We start from the raw sequence: 19340 nt of genomic DNA on the forward strand, positions 1-19340 counted from the left end.
GAAATCAACTGGAATGGTACCCACACACGCACGCGCACACACACACACACACACACACACACACACACACACACATACACACACATTTACCTGCCAGACGAGGGCCTCCATGTGGCCCGTAGTGTTTGAGAGCCAGATGCTGAGCACTAGTGTGTGGGAGGATGAAGTGAGGACACTAGCGATGACGGCATCCCTCATGGAGAACGGCAGCATGGTGTACACCACAAACACAATAAACAGGAAAAACGACACCTGCAGACAGAGTTAAAGGTGCATTAGACTGCCATTTAACATCTACAGCTCACAAACATAGGACAGAGATCAGATCAAGATAAATGCTAAAATTCACTACATGACTTTCACCCAGATTTTTGCCCTGATTTACAGTTCAGATAAGTTGACGCTAGTTGCTGAAAGTCAAAATCAGTCTGCAGATTTGAGTTGACAGATTTCACAGAAATTTGCGTAGCGTATGATGGTCACAGACACATCAGGCTATGTGGTTTAGTGTATGATGCCCAGTTGTAACTATTTACAAAGTTGGCAAGTGCATGATGCCTAGTGTTTTACAATCCATTCAGATTTTCATATATTAGCAGATGCATAAATAATGCAATCACCAAACATTAAACAGCATATACTGTAAATCAAAACTGCCTAGCGTTACCGAATGAAATCGACCCAGGAAGTGGTATAGGACTGTGCAAGCTCTGGGGGTGCTGAAGGAAGCGATCTACTCCATCTGTGTTTTGATCATCATTCTGAATGTAGTCTTTGACAAAAAGCGCAGCTTTCTCAGCTTTTTGTTCACTCATCTGTCTTTCTTTTGACACATTGCATATTCAGATATTCATACAACACAATATTCTGGGGGCCATTACATTTTTGTGAAAGTGATCAAAAATGTTGATGGTGGCTGGCAACTTTCTTTAAAAATGCTGGCAGGGAAAGAGTTAAGTGATAAAAAGTAGTTGCAAATGTTTTAAAAAATACACACACTCATCTCTGCACCAATAAAAAGTTCAACACTTTTTACTGCACGTCTTGCATGATTTGGAAGGAAATGAAACACTAAAATGACATTGCTATGTTTCATTCCAGCATGAAAATTGTAGATTTAGGCATTTGGTAGGCTATTTCTTTGAAATTTGCTTCATCGAGTAACTGCATGGCGTTTTCATGACGATTCAAGACAAGCACTTCAAAAATTGAGCTGATACCATGATGAAACATGGGTCGTGAGTGTTGGTTTGCTTTCCTTCGCCCACAATGCTGAGAGAGTAACAGGCTCTCAATCAATGCTGACAATTTGACATGTTTGTGCACAAAGGCCTTTATTACAGGAGAGTTTTACAATTCATGTTGAGGTGGAATGGAGCTCATTCTGACACCGACAGTCTCGCAAACGCCAACCATCCTTAACCAATCAACCACTCAACATCAATAATGGACTCAAATATGCAAAATCATCCGTGTATATTTGTGTAATGTATTTTTTTTGTACATTTTGTAATGTATTTATATAATATACTTGTGCTCTGGCTCGGCTGTCCAATATAGTATACATTTTTAAAGTGATTTTTATGTAATACATTTTTCACCCTGCAACCTGTCGTAACAGCCTGTTTACAAAGCAATCTTGCTGCACAAAATGTGCTGCTCAAACTGTTCATACTAAAATGATCAGGGACACTGTTAAAAATAAACTTCAGCCACTTTTTCCTAACACTGGGATCCTTTAGAATAATATAAAGAAGGCTGGAGCTACACTCAGCCAGAAGCAGCACAGGGTTTGGCAAACTTTCACAACATTTTACTCTTATCATTGGTTTATGTGGTGTGCAGGAAAAAAATATCTATCCTGCTTTTATCTTATTATCTCAGGTTTTTGATCATCCAATATTCCTCATTGACGTAATAAATGTGGGAGCTCCTGAGCTGATGCATTCATCATCAGAAAGTTACGTACATTCAGTTTAGTAAATGCACTTTTTTGACTGGAAATATAGAAAGGCTCTGGAAGTTTCAGTGTACATCAAGCTCTTTTATCTCAAAAGATCAAGGAATTTGTTTGAAATGTGATTTTCAGCTTTTACAAGAGGTGTAGCATACGCTGATAAATTAAATGAAGGTGAAGGAAAGTTAATATAAAGAAAATAATATATAAAAAGAAAACGGGACATATGCTGCACTTGTTTATATATATTATTTAGGTCACACTTTAGTTTGGGGACTAATTCTCACTATAAACTAACTATTAACTACAACTTTTGCCTCAATAAACTACTAATTTGCTGTTTGTTAATAGTTAGTAAGGTAGTTGTTAAGTTTGGGAATGGGGTAGGATTAAGGGATCTAGAATATGGTCATGCAGAATAAGGCATTGATATGTGCTTTATAAGTACTAATAAACAGTCATATGCTAGTAATATGCCTGCTAATAAGCAACTGGTTAATAGTGAGAATTGGTGCTTAAAATAGTGTTACCATTATGTTATAGTTACTTAGCTGTTGCTACCTTACTTTTAATACTTCTGAAATAACATCTGTTATCATTGGTTAATCTGTGTGCTAACATATGCAGACATTTATCAGGATAGCAAAGTTGCTAAATACCGAATGAATATTAATATGCAGGAACGTTGCTAAGGGGGGAAGCAATCAATTGTACAAGAGGGCCATAAAACCTAGCGATGCCACTGCCCACATTTACCCCTTCTTTCTTCAGTTTCTTTCTTCTGTTAAACACAAAAGAAGAATCTTGAAGAACGTGGTAGTTGACGGTAGCCATTGACATCCATAGTATTTTTTTCCATTCTATGGAAGTCAATGGCTACCGTCAACATTTTTAATACCAACATTCTTCAAAATATCTTATTTTGTATTCAGCAGCTGAAAGAAACTCATACAGGTTTGGAATGACATGAGGATGAGTAAATGACAGAATTAAAATTTTTGGGTAAACTATCTCTTTAATATGTAAATGAGGGCAGTATTTTTTGAAAATGTTTTGCACTACCAACATTCATATATTTCAAAAGAACAAGAAAAATTCAGTTTTTCACAATATGTCCCCTTTAAATGATCTGTAGTTTTTGAGTTAGTGCCAAACTGCAGGTTTCAGCAGGTTTTTAACGCTTGAACGATGTAATATGTTCATAAATATTCCAAAACTTATGTTTTATATTTTCTTACACTGAGTGCTGTTTTTTTGTGAGCGAGGGCTCAATATAGCACTGGAGGAATGACAGAGAGGGCACTGGACGGCAGCAAAGCCTAATGGATTTCTGGCTTGGTCAGCCTCACAGACCACACACACGCACACAGCCAAAAAACAAACAGATTGCAGGGCAGTGATTTTTCCAGACACAACATGTCTTGAGCCTTATCGATCGCCATTTCCACTCTGTGGCACTCTCTCGCAGAAGAGGATCAGAGAAGCCGTCAGGAATGGTTACATTTGGCTTGTGAAGGAGAGAGAATCCCCTAGCAGACAGAACGCTCCGCTGGGCTCCGAGCCGAGGGGCGTCTCGCACTTTCACCCCGGAGTGGACAGACAGTTTGTGTTTTCGCTAAAGTTTTGAAGCGTCAGAGTTCAAGAATTGGCAAGGTTAGATGCTTAATCTCTTAAATGAACTGATTGCTTGCCAGATCCATGCCTGCTTAAAGTTCTGGTCTATCTGCTAGCAGGATTAAGACCAGCAGTTCAATTCGGTGGTCTTATTCTACATCAGACCAGGTTATACGGCACTGAATCCTAAATATTCTCTCTTTGGCCTCTGGCTCCCAGTACATGTATGGGAACTAGAGCAATCAAGCATGATACAGCATTAAACTGACAGATCAAGTGAAAATATAAACAGTTAAAAGGTGTAAATTACAATTTCATGGAGAAATAAACACTGTAAACAAAAAATATTCAACTTAATATGGACATATTTCTTATTCATTCAACGTTATAGCACTTTGTAACAAAGTTTTCAAAATACTAAACATACTTCCAAATTTAAATTGGATTTTAAATGCCAGATTTTCGATGTGGACTCAGACATTTGGATGTCACAGTATCTTTCCATATGGCTCTTGTTCTTCCAGCCAGTCTTTGTGATCATGACTTGTTGGGCTGAGAACAAATACAGTCACAGCTGGTTTGAGCTCTGTGAAACTCTCAGACCACATTTGGAGCGGTTTGCCGGTATTAATTGGGTTTGAATTATCACACACATGCAGTACCTGCCAATGAGATTTGCATTGAGGTTTTGACTGTATGTCACAGATTTCTCATTTGCACTAGATAGAAAAAAATGCTCAGCTGCCTAACGCAAAGCCAGGAATCCCAATATCATTAATCCAGTCTGATGATATTTTAAAATATTAACAAGTTTAATTATAATTTAGCTCATTATTAATGTGTCCCTGTAGAGAATCTGATTATTTGAGTTGATAAAAGATTTTATAATCATCTGGTGTGTCCAAATCTTTAAATACATTTTCAGCTGAACTATTCTTGGATTGAGGTTATTATAGTTAACTCAAACTAAAACCACTTGGAACTAACACTGTTACTTGGAATAAAATAAAATATTAAAGGGTCATATGATGCAATTTCAAGTTTTCCTTTCTCTTTGGAGTGTTACAAGCTGTTCGTGAATAGATAAGATCCCTAAAGTTGCAAAGACTAAAGTCTCAAACCCAAAGAGATATTCTTTATAAAAGTTAAGACTTGTCCACGCCCTCCTAAAACGCCTCGTTTAAACACGCCCCCACATGTCTACGTCACAATGTGGGAGGATTTGCATAACGCCGCCCAAATGTTCACGCAAAGAAAGAAGGCGTAACTTTATTGTTGCTGCCACCGCCATGTCGTGGAGTCACTGTGTGTTTCGTTGTGAAAGCGAAACTACTTTGTTTGGCTTTCCAAAAGAGGACACGACTAGAAATCAGTGGTTAAGTTGTATTTACAACACTGTTCCAGAACAGTTCAACCCAAATATTCAGATGTGTGCAGCGCATTTTACGTTACTATTATTATTTTTTTCAATTATAATGTGTATTTTACTTGTGTAATTTTCAGTGTTGGAACCAAAATTTACTACCAGAATTAACCTTAACGCATTAACTGCATTGATTCCTGACTGACAGCAGTGGCAGCTGGTGATTTTCAAATGTAGGGATGCACCTACCTGTCACCTGTCAACGACAAAATGTGTAGTCACATATATAATTTTTTTTATCATAGTGACTGTCTACAATGCTGCTAAAAGCGGCTTCCCACTTCTCACTACTTGCTTCCCACACCATCTTAGAGCAAGTGCCATTGATTTACACAAGAAGGCATTTTTCCTTTGCCCTCCTACTTTTTAAAAAAGTATTAAAAAAGTGACTCAAAATCTATTTTTCACCTGTCTGCCTCCTTCACTCTCTCATCACTTCATTAGTTCCCCATCATTCTTTTACATCCTTCATAAGGCATTCAATCAGCACCTCTGGAAACACCAAATTGTGGGAAATGAAGATAAGCAAGACTGTGTGTTTTTGTGGGTCTTTTCTTCTGATTTGCCCTCAGGCTGATTGGCGTAAGGTGAGTATGGCTGCCTTTTGTTCCTATGCTGACTCTGGGCTCAATTATGTTCTTTCTTCTCTACAACATACAAAGGCTGCTGGCTTTTCACGGGCGTCTCTAATGGAGAACTACTGCTGTTGGTTAATGATGCCTGCATTACAGACTTATGTGAGGAATAGTGAGGGCTTTTCATCTGCAGTAGTACCTTGACCCATGCTGGCGACTCTATAGTAGGGGACTCTATAGTTTTTCCTTGTAAGTGTTGCAAAGCGACTCCAAGTGTATAGCTTATTATAGCTCAAGCAATGTGGTCGTGTAGCTTGTTGCACCTCAAAGAACATAACCAGAGAGAAAACTGTACTAGGAGCACAGTGTGTAGCTTAAAAGCTACAGTAAAAACAGGAAATTAAATACGGCATAGCCTAATAGAGCTCCTTAAGTTTTCAACTATTGTAGACGTAGCTACTGTGCCATTCAATTCCACTAATAAGCGCACACATGCTACTTCAAGTCACATCCAGAAACATTCAGAAACTCTTTGCTAATTAGTACTTTGCTGCAGTATTCTGAGTGCTAATTAGGTGGTAGCTTATTCAGATCGCATGAACCCGACTAGTTCTTCCCGTCACGTATGCGAAGCCTTATTAGCAGGCTTATCTGAATTTCCTGCACCAGACACCTGGTTCCCTCTAGAGCTAAACCTTCGGTAACAGCTCGTGAACTCAGACTGCACTAAGCATATGGGAGTAAATTAGCATAGCCCAGTATCACGATTTTCTATACATTAATTGAATTGTGGCTCACCTAAATGTGGACCAATACATAACAGAGTGAAAGGTAATTTAGTTCCTTTAGCCCCTTTGTCTCTAAAACAGGCCACCCAGAAGAAACAAAACAAAACAAAGAAAAGCAAAGCAAAGCAAAGCAAAATCAATGAAACACAACGCAAAGCAAAGCCAAGTAAAACAGAGCAGAAAGTAATGAATAAATAAATAAAAGCAAAGCAACGAAACACCAAGCAAAATCCACGCCAAGCAAAACAGAGCAGAAAATAAAAAATATATAAATAAAAGCAAAGCAACTAAACGCAAAGCAAAGCAAAACAAAACAACAGAACAAACAATACAAAATAAAAGCAAAACAGAACAGAACAAAAAACCAAAGCAAAGCACAACAGAACCGAACAGGAAAATCAAAAGAAAGCAAAACAAAGAAAACTAAAATCAAAAGAAAGCAAAGCAAACTATAAGAAAACAAAAGCAAAACAGAACAAAAAAATAAAAATGAAAGCAAAGCAAAGAAAACAAAATAAAATTGCAAAAAAAAAAAAAAGATATTGAGGGAGCACGATCAAATAATGCAACTACAATTTTGGGCCATTCATTAATATGGTATTCATAACCTCACTTCTGGATCAAATTAGTGTCTAATCATCGTTATCCAAGGAAATGTAATAATATGCTTTTTCAGTTAAATGAAGTATAGAAAAACATGGAGTTACTTTAGAGTTTTGCTGTATTTTTATGGCTTTTCTAGTGCTTGGGAGGCTCAAAGTGTAGGTGACATAAGAACATTCATAGCTATTCTTAACCAACGATTGAAAGAAAAAGCACACGAGGCATGGTATACATCAGTTATAGAAAATAAAAAGTTAAATATATATTTTACAATACAAATCTTTCTTAGTCCAAAAAGCTACACTGCGTCTGTATATAACATGCAACTGGTACGATCATTGTTCCTTTTTAGATGTTCAAGTCATCATTTAGCTATAGAAACGGGCAGATGGAGTAATACATCAGTGGCAGAGAGAATCTGCAATTACTGTGTTAACATCAAATATTTCTGTGAGAGAAGTTGAGAAGCATTTCTTGTATGATTGCTCTTTGTATGTGGATTTGAGTAAGAAATATTTAGGTGATCTTGTTTCTTGTTGGTGATGTCTGTACTGATGTGTCAAGTGTTTGTGATTCGGAGTATGCATGGAGATTGCCATTGTATATATACCATAGAATGAAGAAAAGAGTATCTGCCATGTCATTGTGATCTTGTGGAACTATGGGCAGAGAGGCCATATATTCCTGAAAATAAACTGAACTACAAACTACCTCACTTCTGATGGTGACATCTCTCCAAGATAGTGGGCATATTAATTGTTTAAAATGGATGTCATGTAGGTGCCACCTAGCTTTTACTGAAGTAGTTCCTAGTGAAATGTTGCCACCCTTTGACCAAGAGCCAATTTGTGTCGTATATGCATATCTCATCATTTCCAGATCACTGAGCCCATCTGAGTTATTAAGTTATTAAGTCATGTCGAGCAAACAGCCTGGATGACTCACGGCGAGCTACATTTACTCGTGCACAGAACAGCCGATCTCTCCTCCTACAGCCAGCGTAATATCATAACTCAAGAGCTGTTTATAAAAGACGACCAAACCGTGGATGTTTTTGCCATCTTGTTGAGTGGTGGCTGGGCTGATTGCACCTCCTCCTCGCTAACAGAGCAGAGCGGGAAGAAGAAAAAACAAAGTGTGCGTACAAGCTAAGCAAGTCTGTTTAATACCTGATTTGTTTTATGGAAGCAGAGGCGAACAGAAATAGCGCCAACTGTCATAATTACTCTAAGACATGCATTTATGTTGAGACTGTGTCACAGTCATTAGCCAGAATCCTGCGTTAAGCAGAGTTCAATGGACTAATGAATGATTCAGTGCGCAGAACAGCTCGCACACTAAAATTCATGAATTACTGTGCAAATGACTGGAGGAAAATGACACCGCGTTAGTGAATATCTGCATGATTGTGCAGCGCTTTCATTGCGTCTGCTAGCGCTTTCCATCCGAGCAATTTACTTCAACATCTACATATATAAATCGCACTGACGCAAGTCATGTTTTATGCATGGCGTATACTTAATTCTGATCACTTCAGTATGATAAAAAGTTAAATTAGGAAGTGATAGCCATAGAGGTCACTGAAGAACGATTGCGGAGAGCGATGAAAGTGCTGTCACTCGAGTCTCACCTGGTCCCATGGACAGATGATCCCACCGAAGAACATGAAGAGGTAACCCATGGCAACCAGACAGCCCCAGACGAGCAGGGAGAAGAGGCGGAGAAGCTTTTTGAAGACCGACTCAATGCAGACGAGGATGAAGATGGCGAGAAAAATGGCCAGAGTTGTGGGCACAGTCATGATGAAGGCCATGTGCTCCTCCATGGTCTGTGGAAACACAATGACAGTTCACGGGTCATTCATTGATGCATTCGCTAGCTGATGAAGAAGATAACTGTCTATTGAGATGTGCTGGAAAAGAACAGACAAGGCACATTTAGAGCTGGATTTAATACAAAGAAGAACTGAAATATATATTCTTCTATGATCTTATGACAAAAACTCTGACCCTAACCTTATACTTTGAACCAGAGTTCAGTCCATTATGTCCAAACTTTTCCATTAGCATAATGTGCTCTGTCAAAGTGTATTTTGTGGGACAGTAGTGTTTTTACGGTTGAATTATTAATATGGACAATTAACATTTGAAAAACATTTTATATCGTTATATGGGGTTGGCGTTCATAAAATGTAATCAAATCAATTAATGTATATTGACGTCAACATGAAACAACATTTGCAACCAATTCACTTCCATTATGTGGCATATTTGAGTGAAACAGGATATGCAATGAAAAATGTGAACCGGATAAACTGATTCATTGTAAAGAAAAGCTTTGTGGTCATTTAAAATATTTTTGAAAGAAGTCTCTTAAGCTCACCAAGGATGTATTTATTTGATTAAAAAAATGCAGTAAAACAGTAACATTGTGAAATATTATTAGAATTTTAAATAACTATAAACTATTATAAATAATATATTTTAAAATAATATTAATTTATTCCTGTGATGGCAAAGCTGAAGTTCCAGCATCATTACTCCAGTCTTCAGTGTCACACGATCCTTCAGAAATCATTCTAATATGCAGATTTGCTGCTCAAGAAACATTTATTATTATTATCAAATTGTGACTGATTTAATGCATCCTTGTTAAACAAAAGCAGTAATTTCTTTCAAAAAATCTTGACCATTTTATGGTGCTTCTGTGTTGTTTTGGAGACTTGAACGTCTACAATAGTCTGTAGTAAATGTAACTGGAAAGGAGTGATCAGTACATTCTTTCAAATTTCTTCTTTTGTATCTCACGTTATGAAGTAGGTAATACTGATTTGGAATAAAAGATTGAGTAAATGATTTATTTCTGGTAGGACTATCCCTTTAAAAAAGGTAAATATGGTCAATTTAATTCCATGCTGACTTGAAAGAGGCAACCTGTGAGCTTTCATAAACTCTATTTCTACCTGTAGCTCTCATCACCATTCAGTAATTCTCTGTTTGACTGCAAGAGTGTGAGGGACTCAGTCTAGACTTACAGTCACACACTCACAGACTGTTCATCTACTACAGACGGAGACAGAAATAGACAGAGCCGCGGCAGGAGGGTACAGTCAGAGAAGAGAATTTTAATAACTACAATATAGCTACATTATCTATGCAGATTTATTGGAGATGACTCATGACATATGCCATGGAGGGTTGATTACGGTTTTAATTGAACAAAGACGACTTAATTCTCTGGCCATCCTTAAAGCTATTCAGCTAAAAAAAAAAAATTCACAGATTACAACCACATAATTCAATTCAGGTACTAATTATTTATTGAGGTGTGTGTGTGTGTGTGTGTGTGTGTGTGTGGCTTGTACGGGTGCTGTAGATGTGGCAAATGTGGTGTTGCACCATCGGTTCGGATGACTGTGTGTGTGTTTTGTGAATGATGAGAGAGCACTGAGCTGGTAAACTCACAGTAATATAATGCCAGTACCACAGTATGACTCACCAGCCATAAGAGGAGACACCCCAGGGAGTACTACAAATTCAAGGGAACTCTGGCACGCAGATCGATTCTCAATGAACTCTTGGGGAACACATCCTTTCAGTTTCCATTAGACATAGACAGACAAAGAAGGGCCCACACCTGCTTCACTTTTTTATGCACCGAAATAACTCAACATAGATTATAACTTGAAAATGAAAGAAAAAGTGATGCTTCATTGTGAAAAAGTTGCTGTCACAAAGCTAGGGAGTTCAGCGTGGTTGCTAGGGGATTGAAAGATGGTTGCTAAGACATTCTGGGTGATTGCTACAGGCTCACGTGCTGCAGGGAACATGTATTTTTGTAGGCCAAAACACAGAAGCGAGCTCACATTTTAGGTTTTTCGGATCCATTGTCATGAAGCCAATTGTTTTTTTGAATGGAATTTTGGTTAAATGTCTTAAATAATGTCTGTATTTTTACCTGTCTTGAAAAAGGCAGTTGCTAACAAGTGTCTAAATGTGACTACAGAGATTGTCATTAAACATCATCACACTGAATAGGTAAACTCATACTCGCTAGTCGCTTTCACAGCCTCACTGTTTATAATCACACTCTTGCAAACTATTCTAACTCAAACTTCCAGGGAAAATGTTATTAAAAAAGACTGAAAAAAATTGAAGGGAAGCGCTGGCATAGTTTGTTTAGCTTACATTTCTACTTACTAGTGTTCAAAATTCATATGTTGTGTTGTGAACAAAACATGTAAGAATCATACACTTTTGTTGGTCACAAAGCTTATTTTCTGCAATAATAAAATAAATAAATAAATAAAAATAAATAAATAAAGGAAAAATCCTATTGGGTTTTTGTTGAGGGAACCAAGGTGATGCCAACAAAGTAATTTTATTATGAGAAAATCACATTAAAACTGCATATGAAAACTTCATACCACACATTCATAATTTATTTTTTGTTACTTTTACTTTTGAGTAAGTTTTTTTTGTTTGCCTTGTCACAGACCCATATTTTTTTATCAAAAATGTTTAAAAGCCATCAATTAATTATTACATTTAAAACTATGATAAACTAAAATAATAATAATAATAATAATGTATTTTTTTTTTCATTTGTATACATTTTTCAAGAATTACAACAGATGTGGTGTAATTTTGAACACACTGAACACATGTACCCACATTTTTGGTCAAGTACTTCTTTAAAGGGATACTTCACCCAAAATATTCTCTCATCATTTACTCATCCTCATGGCATTTCAGATGTACAGTATATGTCTTTCTTTCTTCAGATGAACGCAAATATATTTAGAAAAATAATCCATCAATAATCCATGTGAGTTCACATAATGCCAGTGTACAAAGCAGACCCACAAAGCTGATGCTTCAAAAACAACACAAAGCGAACGCAATAGTAACCGATAGGTGTGTGTGAGAAAAATACTCATATTTTGAACCTTTTGAATGTACCATTGTTTCAAGCCAACTCTCATATGTGCATTTAAATGATTAGTATTTTTATCAGTAGTTCATCTACTGGGGTTTTATGAGTCATTCATTGTGTTCCCTTTGTGTTGCTTTTGAAGTGTCAGCTTTGGAGGTCCCATACACTTGCATTATATGGATTCACAGAGGTAGATTATTTGTCTAAAGATCTTCATTCGTGTTCATCTGAAGAAAGACATTCTGATCACATCTGAGACGGCATGAGGGTGAGTAAATGATGAGAGAATTTTCATTTTTGTGTGGAGATCCCTTTGACAAGAAGACAACATGCAGGAGATTTGAGATGTGATGTGTAAAGAACAAGAACAATCAAGGTAAATATCACTTGCGAACAGAATTGTGTATAATTTCCAATCAAGATGTAATTTTGTCAAATTATGACAAAATGTGAAAGTATTCATCATCAAAGCAAAAGAGTGTAATTTTATTCCAAAAATGTTTAAGGTGTCACATCCACCCTAGACATTTCTATCACAGAAAATAAAAAATATCATTTGAGATGTGGTTGAATGATTTTCAAAAACAAAACAAATCAACAATATAGACAGGATAATGATAATAATCTGTGTATCATTCGATCATTCGTTTTTTTATTTAATATTGAAAGTAGAAAAATTTGAAAACAGCTCCTTTTTTAGAAAACGAGAATTCAGATTAATTTTTTGTTTTTCGTTCATGGGTGGAAACATGAATAAACAGCTTGAATATTCGATTTCTACATGTGGGCGGGAATTAAATGCTCCTTTCTGCTGATTGGTCAGCCGAAGATCAAACCATGCCGTCATCACTTCTTCTGCAGTATCATGCAGCAGAATAATAGTCCTCCACTGCTGCAGTTGTATGGATTAATAACCCATTTTATTATATATAAAATAACATATTTTATTTTTCTCATCAAACAGACTAATGAATAGCTCGACACAACTCATACCGGGGCAGAGTCTAGACAGGTCTTTCTTCTGTGTAGACCAGCGGTTCTTAAAGTGATAGGGGGTCCGCGAAATAATTTGCTATAGCCTAAAGTATTTCCAGACTGTAAAGTTGCTTTTTTATCATGATACATAGGCCTACTGTGATTTATTCCAAAGTGACTTATATGATGCATTTAACGTCAAATAATCTAAATGTGGTTCATGTTTGTGGCATGTGCCGGAAAGATGCTCAAGGAGAAATCTTTATTTTTCAAAGGCAACGTAACGTTACACAAATAAAAATATAAATTTTTACCATACGACTATAAATGACAGAGTACTCACCTTAATGTTGTTCCAAAGGCTTATTACTTAATAACACAAAAATGTTCTGCTCGCACTTGCCAATTTAATGGCAGAGAATGGTGACTATAGGTTGTTTTTTTTAAGCGGATACATATCTGTCGTAAAATAATCCTATGCATCTGTGGCGTATATTCCAAGCATTCTGAAGGTATACTGAGGGTTTTGGTGAGAAACAAACCGAAATGGCAAGTTATTATATTTTATGAAAATCTTGCGTTGCAGTGCGCAGCAGCTCACGCCGCGCAGAAGTGCATATCCTTTTGAGATATCAATTATAATACATTTTAATAAAACACAAGACTACATTATATAACTCTAACAGTAGGCTATTTAATATCTGTTGTTCTCCGGTTGTCAGTTAGAATGACAGTTCTTGAGTGAACATAGGCCTATATATACCCAAGCCAATTTATTATTCTTTCCTTTTTGTCTTAGTGTTTAAAATATTTATTTTGAAATGAATGAATTAATGAATTTCTTAATTAAACAAACAGACTTACTGTGTGAGCAGGGTAGGCTATGACAGCTGTCATATCATACCCTGCCATGCCCAGCTAATGCAAAGAATATAATTTATATCTACACAGAAGAAAGCCCTGTCTAGACTCTGCCCAGGTATGAGTTGTGTCGAGCTATTCATTAGCCTGTCTGTTTGATGAAAAAAGATTAAATGTAGTTACAATAAAATGCGTTAAGAATCCGTACAACTGCAGCAGTGGAGGACTATTATTCTGCTGCATGATACTACAGAAGAACTGATGACGGCATGGTTTGATCTCCGGCTGACCAATCAGCAGAAAGGGGCGTTTAATTCCCGCCCACATGTAGAAATCGAATATGCAAGCTGTTTATTCTTTTTATCCACCCAAATAACGAAAAACGAAAATTTAAGCTGAATTCTTAAATTCTTAAGGAGCCGTTTTCAAATTTTTCTACTTTCAATATTAAATCAAAAAACGAATGATCGAATGATACACGGATTGATAATGTTAGTCTACAAAGTAATTAATTCTATTTTAATTATTTGTTATGTTCTAGAAGAATCCAGGGCCTGGATTTATAAATCTATGTTCATTTCTTGTTTAGCATCTTTGTCTACTTGACACCACCTGCACACTCTCAGAAAAAAAGGTACAAAAGCTGTCACTGGGATGGTACCTTTTCAAAAGGTACACTTTTTTATCTTATATACAGCTAAAGGGTGCATATTAGTACCTTGAAGGTACCATTCATGTCTAGTATCATTCATGTCCGTAGCATAGTGCATAGTGCATTATGAGCAAAGGGTTATATTAGGATTTGTTTAATTTACATGCAATGATAATGCTTGCCTTAGCAAACACTACTAAACAATGTGCATCCATCTGACATTCCCCTCCCTCTTTCCAGGGCAATTATAATTAAATGTCTACATCAAAGTGCAGATTCACTGCCTACATGATTAGCCATGAAATCCCTATTTTAGGCCCATTCCCATCAGCCCTTCTCCTTCCTGTTCTCCTACTCTCCTCACTCTTTCATCCTTCACAGCATGAATCAGACTTGGCTCCTATCAGTCTCTTTTCTTCACGCTATCAAGGGCCAGAGCTCATATAGCCAGCTGATTGTGCATGTAAGCCCATTTAAATCCATTTAACTCCATTTTGCAGGGGCCACGAAGGTGCTTTGTTACAGCACTATCCCTTCCACGGGCACTTCCTGTTCATTTGTCTGAGCATTTCAGTTTAATCTGAGTTTGTGTGTGTTTACTGTGGTTTTGCGGCCCTGCAGACTTGCTGATGGGGCAAAAATGTAAAACATACCACTCACCGTCAGCAGAAAGCAAACTTACACCGTTCCCACATACTCATGTATTTTTAACTGTCAAAACAGAGCCACACTTTCATTGTCTCACAATTGCAGTAGAAAAAATAAAGATTCTTGTATTGCATTTTGTGATGTGCGTATATAATTCCACTAGTGCACCTGTCATTTTTGGAACGGTATGGAGTCATGCATTTTTCATACTCTTATTATTCTTCCAAAGTACTGACTCTCATCTCACACAAGCATCTATTACAGCTTGCTCATCAGTTCTGTATCCATATTTACACTCAGCTTTATAATAAAAGAAAGATACAGTGGCAACAAAAGATTTGGATAAACCTGACACACTTTATTGAATGTTTCTCCACAAATTTTTTAAATTTGTTTAAAATTGACTCACCCTTAGGCCATCCAAGATGTAGATGCAGATTTGGAGACATTTAGCATTACATCACTTGCTCATCAATGGATCCTCTGCAGTGAATGGGTGCCGTCAGAATGAGAGTCCAAACAGCTGATAAAAACATCACAATAATCCACAAGTAATCCACACCACTCCAGTCCATCAGTTAACGTCTTGTGAAATGAAAAGATGTGTTCGTAAGAAACAAATCCAAGTTTTATTGTTTGTCATAATAATGCTTTCTCCAGTGAAAAGTCAGTGTCATGTTGTCCTCTCACATCAAAATCCTCCAAAATATTTGTTTAGAACTGTTTTGGAGTGTTTTTGCTTGTAAACGGTGCTTGATCTGTGCAGATTTACAGTGGGTACGGAAAGTATTCAGACCCCCTTAAATTTTTCACTCTTTGTTATATTGCAGCCATTTGCTAAAATCATTTAAGTTATTTTTTTTCCCCTCATTAATGTACACACAGCACCCCATATTGACAGAAAAACACAGAATTGTTGACATTTTTGCAGATTTATTAAAAAAGAAAAACTGAAATATCACATGGTCCTAAGTATTCAGACCCTTTGCTGTGACACTCATATATTTAACTCAGGGGCTGTCCATTTCTTCTGATCAGCCTTGAGATGGTTCTACACCTTCATTTGAGTCAAGCTGTGTTTGATTATACTGATTGGACTTGATTAGAGTGAAAAATTTAAGGGGGTCTGAATACTTTCCGTACCCACTGTATATCCTGATTCAAGATGACTTTTTCACAGGAGAAAGCAATATTATTAGCTGGAAGCAATGATTTAAAATGTTTTAATGATGGATTTGTTTCTTACAAACACACAGCTTTTAACTTCACAAGATGTTAATTGATAGACTGGAGTGGTGTGGACTACTTGTGAATTATTGAGATGCTTTTATCAGCTGTTTGGACTCTCATTCTGACGGCACCCATTCACTCCATTGGAGAGCAAGTGATGTAATGCTACATTTTTCCAAATCTGTTGCGATGAAGACACAAACTCATCTACATCTTGGATGGCCTGAGGCTGAGTAACAAATTTGTCATTTGTAGCAAATTTTCATTTTTAGATGAACCTTCATGAAAGCTGCTTTACTATCTTCTGTTAAAGAAATCAATCACATGACATTCCCTTTTTTGTGTGAATTTATCATTTTATTCAAAAATGCAATTCATACAAATGACTCTTGTTGGTGAGCATGGTTTTAATTTATGATTATAAATTAATTTGCAATTGTAACATTTTAAATTAATTAAAAAATACTTGACAAGAAATTCTTAAGTAGTTTGGCAAAATTATTATTTATTAGAAAAAAATATTTTAACAAAACTGTTTCACTGGTAATATTGGGAAAACTTTTGTCCACCAAATCGAAGTCATGTGGGTTGACCAACAATGTTATGTGGTTCAATAAACAACAATAAAATGATACCATAGACAGGACTCTTACAGACCCTCATTATTGTTCGTCAAGTTCAATAAGCCTCTAAAAACATCAAATAATTTGACCTTTTTATGACAAGGCTATGTTAGTTTAGATTATAAAATGTCATGTGGTACAAGCCCCAGAAGTTTATTCAAAATATATTTAAAAATATGATTTTGAAAAGGATTTAGATGTATACTCTTGCATGTATTAAAGGTGTAAGAGCTTGATGCATTCAATTCAAACATTCCTTCAAAATGGTATAAAAGCTAACATGAAATCAACACGTTCTGGTTGTCGAGCACCAAGGAACCAGCACATCATTTAAAATGAACGTAGGACCTATAAGCAAAGCTAAAATGGCAATGAAAAACATAATTTGTTGCAGATGCCACTTGGTATGATATTTTGTTCCTAACGCAATGACATTCATACATTTTTAAGTGTGGCTTAAATGTCCTAATACTTTTTTGGTGATGTCAGAAATCACTGTTTCATGTCTTAATCGGGCTCTTCAGCGTTCCTGCACAGGGTGGCTGTGATATACAGCAGCCTTTTCAAATTTATTTGCTTTTTGTAAAAAAGTGGGCATTAAACCATAGTGCAAGTACAACGACATGCTCATCTTACACTGCATTTCTAATTAACTCAGCCAAGCAGAGGCCAACACATTTTTACAGATGCTGTGGAGTGTGCCAATGACTGAATTCAATCAACGGCACTATAAGCGAATCTTAATGATCGCATTAGCTGGTAAGATCAGCTCAGTGTGATGCTGTCATCTCCATAACTCATCTCATTGATCAACCTGAATGTTCGCTTCATCCCAGTCCACGTTATCATATTTCTGCAGTGTAGGCATCAGGTTTTTAACATTACCCCACCCTGATCTCACCCAAATCCTCCTTGAAAACTCCCAATGACACGCTACACAAATGATCCTGAGCTGTAACTGAATGGGAGTTTTTTTTTCTGTATGTACCGACTTCATGTGCTTGTTTGTGTTTGCTGATGTAATTGAAGCATCAAGACGATGTGGGTCTGTGGATCTTGTCCAAATAGTCTGTTCCAAGATTTGGCTCTCAATGTAATTTGAAGAGGTTAGAATCGGAAGGAGTGCAGCCATTAGAAATTAAATCTCGCTGGTAAGAGGCTTATCATCAGCATTAGAGAAAAATCTGTCCATTTTTGCCTCACCATTATTGATTAAGATGGTATCAAGTGTATTACATAACACATAAATGATTGCCTGATGGGCTATTATTCATTTTAGTTAAGAAGTTGCCCATTAGAAGATGCTTTTTAAGTGAACAACTGAATCAAACTATATAGTTCCTACGTCAAAAGCACAATTCTAGTAGTGTGTCCTCAAACCATGTGGCTTGTTGAGGAGAGTGGCTTGTTTTCTTAATTATCAGACCCACGATTTTCACCTGGTGGATCATAAAACTGGCCAAATAAGTAAATAAATAACTGGGAACACCTTAGGTATAGCTACACTACTCTTGCACAGTCAAGCACCACTCACATTTTCTTCAAAAATTAATAAATGTATTTTTACTTTGATTCTGTACTTAAGTAAACTTTTCAAGTATCTGTCATTTATTTTGGGATACTTTTACTTCACTACATTCTGAAGTATGATATTGTACTTTTTACTCGACTACATTTAATAAAAACATAATTGTTATTTCAAACTGAAGAAATCAACACCCGCTCTGAGACGTGATAGTGATCGCAGACAAGCTGATTATATTCAATGAACGCAAAGCAGGAACCAATTCAAATTCGCAAATCGAATGCTACAAAGGCAAATTGGACTTATCCAGTTTTTGAACTAAATCTGCTGAAAAAGTGTATGTTGAAACATGGAAATGTCTACATTTGCATGTCACCACATGTACTTGTAGTCTACTTTAGATTAAAAACTACAAATAACGTTAAAAATCATTGATCAATACATTTTACTTTCAATACTAAAAGTACATAAAAAATCAATACTTTTTCACACCAGTATACATGTTTTTCTGTTTTGGTAAAGGAAAAACTCCTTTAATTAACCAGTGCACCTGAGTAATGTGGCTTTCCAATCGAGTGAACTTTTGTTCTTGTTTTCAGCCGTGTTATCGCACGCCTCCACCAGCCCTCCATCAATCTTTAATCTCTCAGGACAGTGCAGCAGCAACACAATCTTTAGACAGATTTGCTGTGAAAAAACAAGATAAGCCTTCAAAGAGGAGAAGGCAGAACTTCCTGCCCTGAACTGAAACAAAAAGGCACGACGGACAGAGAAATGCCGATAAAGCAAAGTTTGTGTTTCATGACATTTTTCGGCCCCACAAGCCAGCCTGTGTAAAACAGACTGCTGTTTCCAAGATAAGAGCCTCAGCGCTTCAAAACAACATACTCGCGGTCAAACCACAGGAGCTGTGTCACCACACACACACACA

The 19340-nt window shown here is 36.6% G+C and overlaps 1 protein-coding gene across 1 annotated transcript in view; it reads right to left on the bottom strand.

Moving 5' to 3' along the window:
• Positions 1-19340, bottom strand: part of LOC107595616 (adenylate cyclase type 2-like) — a 59274-nt gene that overhangs the window by 37226 nt on the left and 2708 nt on the right. The window contains exons 2-3 of the mRNA XM_016286081.1: positions 8591-8788; positions 91-252 (exon numbers count right to left, since the gene is read on the bottom strand). Coding sequence (XP_016141567.1) covers positions 91-252; positions 8591-8788 — 360 coding nt within the window. The remainder of the gene's footprint in view (positions 1-90; positions 253-8590; positions 8789-19340) is intronic.

The sequence above is a fragment of the Sinocyclocheilus grahami genome, unplaced genomic scaffold (assembly GCF_001515645.1).
Source record: "Sinocyclocheilus grahami isolate Dianchi unplaced genomic scaffold, SAMN03320097.WGS_v1.1 scaffold205.1, whole genome shotgun sequence".
NCBI classification, from domain to species: domain Eukaryota; kingdom Metazoa; phylum Chordata; class Actinopteri; order Cypriniformes; family Cyprinidae; genus Sinocyclocheilus; species Sinocyclocheilus grahami.